Source organism: Abramis brama (genome assembly GCF_963993115.1).
Source record: "Abramis brama genome assembly, chromosome: 1".
In the NCBI taxonomy this organism is placed as follows: Eukaryota; Metazoa; Chordata; class Actinopteri; order Cypriniformes; family Leuciscidae; genus Abramis; species Abramis brama.
Window position 1 is genome coordinate 45050311 of NC_139963.1, and position 6000 is coordinate 45056310.

The 6000-nt window shown below is 35.0% G+C and overlaps 1 protein-coding gene across 3 annotated transcripts in view; it reads left to right on the forward strand.

The window, feature by feature from the left end:
• The window catches only part of LOC311067570 (uncharacterized protein), a 31727-nt gene extending 26759 nt beyond the window's left edge, over nucleotides 1-4968 (forward strand). For 2 of the 3 annotated variants that reach the window (XR_014603237.1, XM_084089518.1), the window contains one exon: nucleotides 1861-4968. Coding sequence is in view for 1 of the 3 variants with exons in the window: in XM_084089518.1 (XP_083945644.1) it covers nucleotides 1861-1932 (72 nt within the window). In the remaining 2 variants the exon portion in view is untranslated. The remainder of the gene's footprint in view (nucleotides 1-1860) is intronic. The other variant, XR_014603238.1, reaches the window with a different exon arrangement.
• The last annotated feature ends 1032 nt before the right edge of the window (nucleotides 4969-6000 follow it).

A 6000-nucleotide genomic window follows, 5' to 3' on the forward strand; every position in this document is an offset into this window, starting at 1 on the left:
AATTTAACAAATTAGAATTGAGTAATAATTAATCAAATGAATTCCTTAAAAGGTAACCATTTAAAATGAGTAAAATTTACAAAATATCTTTTATTGCCAACATTGAAGACACCTGGTGTTAACAAGCAGAATCACTGAAGGAGAAAACCATAATTAAAGTCACCATTGTGGAGATAAGTGTGTGTTTTAGTTGGGCTCTTGACCCTAAATTATTAACTTTAAGTTTTGTTTGGCTGCTGTACATGAGTTATAACAGCCAGATCAACAAAGAGAAAAGGTGATCTGATGGTGTTGGTTGTGATTTAACATAATCATTATTTCACAATCATTTGACCTGAATCACTGAACTCATATAGAGTCCAATTTATAAGTTAGGTGAACTATATTAATTATAGCAGCACTGTCCTTGTACGGCAGAATATTTTTTAACTTTTACAATGTAAGGCAAATAATTTCGAAAAAGTTTCTCTGACATAAAAAGGAGACACACAGACATCAATAATCAGCCTGTGAATCTCAACAATGGTGACAATAATAAAGCATGTTGCAGTGCATTCTGGGTTCCACCAATCAAAACTCATTCATGGCTCCCATCATGCATTGCTGCATGAATAAATAATGAGCTTATGTTCAGAGGTGATCTGTTTGTCACCATTGCTGAGATTCATACGCAAAATCTTGATGTGTGTTTGTGCCTAAAAAAAAACAAAAAAAACATTTATTTATTTATTATTATTGATTTGATCATTTGGATTTCACTGAAAAGGCTAAAAATATTATACTGCTGTAGTTAATAAAGTTAACTTAACTCATAAATTGGACTCTATATGAGGTTCAGTGATTCAGGTCTAATGATTGTGAAATAATGATTATGTTAAATCACAACCAACACCATCAGATCACCTTTTCTCTTTGTTCATCTGGCTGTTATAACTCATGTACAGCAGCCAAACAAAACTTAAAGTTAATAATTTAAGGGTCAAGAGCCCAACTAAAACACACACTTATCTCCACAATGGTGACTTTAATTATGGTTTTCTCCTTCAGTGATTCTGCTTGTTAACACCAGGTGTCTTCAATGTTGGCAATAAAAGATATTTTGTAAATTTTACTCATTTTAAATGGTTAACTTTTAAGGAATTCATTTGATTAATTATTACTCAATTTTAATTTGTTAAATTTAAATAATAATATTGCTTGTAATCTGTTGCCTCATTTTAATTAATTAGATATTAATAAAATCAATGTATTCTTTTTTACAGTGTAGAGTGTGTGGTACATAATTTGAAATACAGCTATTGACCTCTTGTCCTGTAATAATGAGCTGATGATGTAAATCAGGTGTGTTAGATAAGTGAGACATGGCATCTTAAAATGTTCAGTGCTGAAGACTCAGGGTACGTTTACACGACAACGGTGTACTAAAAACTGTTTCGCGTACAGATGACAATGTTGTCAAAACGATCCCAGAGTCATCCGTGAAAATGACTAAAAACTTATTAGTTGGCAATGTCATTATGTTAAGAAAAACTATGCGCCTATAGACTGAAAACGTAATACACATACGCTTGACATCGTCGTTTTCTCAAATTCTCATTTTTATTTATTTACATGATACGATAATGGTATCGTTTTCAAAAACTTGAACTTTCAAAACCCGTTTTTTAAAGTGTTTCATTTTCAGGCCCCAAAACTCAGCCAAAACGGCAAAACAAACAGCCAAAATGCATAGGCCTACAAAGTTTTCTGTGTTTAGAAAACGGTGTAGTGTAAACGACCCCTGATCCAGGACCAGGGCTGAGAAAAACTGCTGTAGATGATGTTGAAATTACATTTTAAAATGTCTCATCCTGATCCCAGAATGCAGACGAATATCCAGCCAATGGATCAAACCAGAATACAGCAGAATCATGTGAAATGAGTCCGCTTTAATCAATGGAATTACAATTCTAATCAACAATGAGAGAAAAGGCCTATTTATTCCAAAACACTTGAGTGTTTGCTGAAATGTATGTGTGCAATATAAAGCCCCGTTCACACCGCCAGCGACAAAGCGACATGATCCCATTCATTTCAATGGAGGGCTGGCGACTTCCGGCGACACAAGCGACAGAATGTGGGTCGCTTGACACGCGACAAAAGTTCCGAAATTGAAAGCGAATTTTGCGAGCGACAACCAATAGGAGGGACTGTCAGTGGAGCTCTCGTCACCGTCTCGAGTGCAGGCAAGACAGGACAGAGTTCTGGAGCGATTTCACTGTTTTATAATGGTTTGACTGTAACCACATAGCATACATTGATAGTTCATGTGTTGTAATTTTATGATGCAAGTTTAGCACTGCTGCAGTTCATTTTGCAGTTTCCCCTGCATTCTGTTGACTATTAGGAACAGGAAAATTGATTATTTGTCAAATTCGAATTACGTTTTAGTAATTTATGCCAGTATGAATGAGGTTTAATTTGTTGACTGATCGATCGTTAATCTAGTAAATGATTTAATCCACTGAACACTGCTGTGGTAATATAAAAACACTCTCCAACAGCATAATGTTACTTTTAATTATGTTAAGCCTAATTCCTAGTCAAATTAGAATGATATCTTAGTTTTAAATATCACTTGTGATTGTATTTTCTATAGATATGGCTGACGGTCTACTAATAACATTACAGCGACAAAGTCGCTGGCAGTGTGAACGGGGCTTAAGGGGTGTAACTATATATCGTGTCACAATATATTGCAATACATAAATGCAACACTATGTATCGTGGATAGTGACAATATGTATTATGTATAGTTCACCCAAAATGAAAATTACTGTGTGAGAAAAAAATCGATTTATTGTCAGTGCTACATTAAACTACTATTTATGATTTTGAATATAATGTATAATAATTCAATGGGGGAATATTTGTGGTTCTTGATAATGTCAAATGCCTTTCGTTACCATTAAAAAGTGTCCTACATTATTATAAATGTATCTAGCCAATGAAAGAGTGCAAGCATATTCCTCTAAAATAATTCTGTTTTCAGCTTCAGAATCATTCATGTTTTTATCCTGGTGTCACTATTGTCTTGTGCATTGTTTATCAACAGTTATCAACACCAAGTCCAAGCCTATTCATTTATAAGCACAATGTAATATCAAATTTAGCATTTTAATCAACAGAATAATAAATAAACAGTTCATTTTTTGTTAACCTTTTGCCATATGTCTTAGAGTATCGCAATAATATTGTATTGTGATATGTATCGAATCGTGACATGAGGGTATCGTTACACCACTAGTGCATTAATAACGATTTAAGATCTTATTCTAAGAATTATTATTATTATTATTATTATTATTATATAAAAAAATATGCAGGGTGTACTTGGCGTGTCATACAGTAGCACATTTTCATTACCAGCTGTCACTGAATACTGGTTAGCATGGAAGCTCATTTTACGACATGCCTCTCACAGGTTCTGCCCTAATGGAAATGTTGCCAATTTTTTTTTTATATATATATATTTACAATATATTGCCAAAAGTTTTGGGACACCTGCATTTACATGCACATTTTAAGAACTTTAATGAAAATCTCATTCTTAATCCGTAGGGTTTAATATGGAGTTGGCCCACCCTTTGCAGCTATAACAGCTTCAACTCCTCTGGGAAGGCACAAGGTTTAGGAGTGTGTTTATAGGAATTTTTGACCATTCTTCTAGAAGCATATGTGTGAGTTCAGACAATGATGTTGGACGAGTAGGCATGGCTAGCAGTCTCCGCTCTAATTCCACTCTTCTTGAGCTAATCTGAAGGCCACATGAAGTTTGAAGGTCAGCTATTGACTGCCGAAAGTTGGCGACTTCTGCGCACTGTGCGCTGACCCCGCTCTGTGATTTTACGTGGCCTACCACTCTGTGGCTGAGTTGCTGTTGTTCCCAATTGCTTCCACTTTGTTATAATACCAATAACAGTTGACCATGGAATATTTAGTAGTAAGGACATTTCACAAATGGACTTCTTGCACAGATGGAAACCTATCACGGTACCACACTTGATTTCACTGAGCTCCTGAGAGTGACCCATTCTTTCACTAATGTTTGTAGAAGCAGTCTGCATGCCTAGGTGCTTGATTTATACAACTGTGGCCATTGAAGTGATTGAAACATCTGAATTCAATTATTTGGAGGGGTGTCCCAATACTTTTGGCAATTTATGGCACTTTTCCACTACACAGTACCAGCTCGCCTCGACTCGACTCGGCTCTGTTTGGTTTTCCACTGTGTAAAAGTTGTAACTGTACCGGCTTTCAGGTACTTTTTTTCGTACCACCTCCGGCGAGGTTCTAAGCGAGCTGAGGCGATACTAAAATGTGACGTGAAAACACTGCAGACTGCTGATTGGTCAGAGAGAATCGTCACTATTCACTGCGTCATCATTGCACGCGCCAGACGGAGTATCCTGAATAAAAAACAGCAAAAACAAAAACAAAAACATCCAAAAACAGCATACACTCGATTTCCTCCATTGTCCTGTGTGTGTGGGTAGCGGGTGTGTCTCGCGCGTCTCGCGTAAAAGATTAAGTCACGGCAGTTCCCTGCGGCGTCGCTATGACGACCAGGTACTATTGTGGAGGTACTATCTGCAATGGAAAACGGAGCGAAAAGCGAGCCGAGCCGAGCTGAGGCGAGGCGAGTCGAGTCGAGCTGGTACTGGTAATGGAAAAGCGCCAATAGTGTATATACAATATACACTGTAAAGTGTAATTATGAGTGTACTTCGAAAACGTGGAAAAAGGTGGTTCTACTCAAAGTTGTAAGTTGCTAATACAAAGACATAAGAGTATTGGGATAATGATAGACTGTGTATTTATTAAACTGCAAAAAATTGTGCATGTATGAAACTTAACTGAATAAACAAAAATAAAACAAAATCACTGCAATACAGTTATTGCCTTTTAAATAAAGCAACATGCAGCGCATCATTAATGTTTCTTGTTTTTTTTCCTGCGTGTAATATTTGAGAGCGAAAAATCTACTGTACTTCAAATCACAAATACAACCATTGTGTTTTAGTGAAGCTTTGCTGCATCTAATGGGGAAGATCTGGTACCGCACCCAAACAAAATCTTACTAAAAGCAAATTTTTTTAGATCCTGTATCAGCCTCAAATTTGGAACACAACTTTAGATTTATTGGCTTTGATTTTCTATCTTTTTTTTTTTTTTAACATGTTTCATAAAATAGATATTTTTTATAAAATAATGTTCATAAATAATTTTCCTAAACTTAAGCCTCAATCACTTTTTTTTTTTTTTTTTTTTTTCACTTTTTAAATAATATGCCAAGCAGCTTCTTTAAAATGAGACCAAACTTAAGTCTTAACCAAGACACTTAAGCTTAACATTTTTATGACGGTTTTTGTCCACTATGGACCCATGTGTAAATTTTTTAATTGATGTATGTTAATGTACAATGATGTACGATGTACATTAATACGTCATAACTTACAACTTTGTTTGGGGTACTCCAACGTTATGTAATTAGGGCAACATAAATACCATTACATAGCAGCAATGCTTAATAATGAATTCCATAATTTACAGATTTTTTTTTTTCTAATATACAGATTGGTCCAAATGTTTTTCTTTCTTTATTTGATAGTTATTTATTTTTGTTCAGCAGTGGAGGTCGTAAACAAGTTTTTATTTTTGGTGTTAATGGGTTTGAGTTTCTGAGCGAGTTTTAGGCCTCCTGAAATCACCAAAAAGTTCCATAAAAACAGGTTTTTAGTGGGCAAATAAACAATGTTATGTCCATAGAGTTAATTAACAAACTATTGTATTGTTCAAAAATGTTTAATCTAATAAAAAATCTTCTGTATAGAAATATTTTGTATGTGTTTGGTCTAGTTGGTGTTGCTTTACTGAACTCTGTGGCACCGATTAACTGATACTGAAAACATGCTAGTGAATACAACACTAATATCATTTGACATCATTTAAGAAAATGGC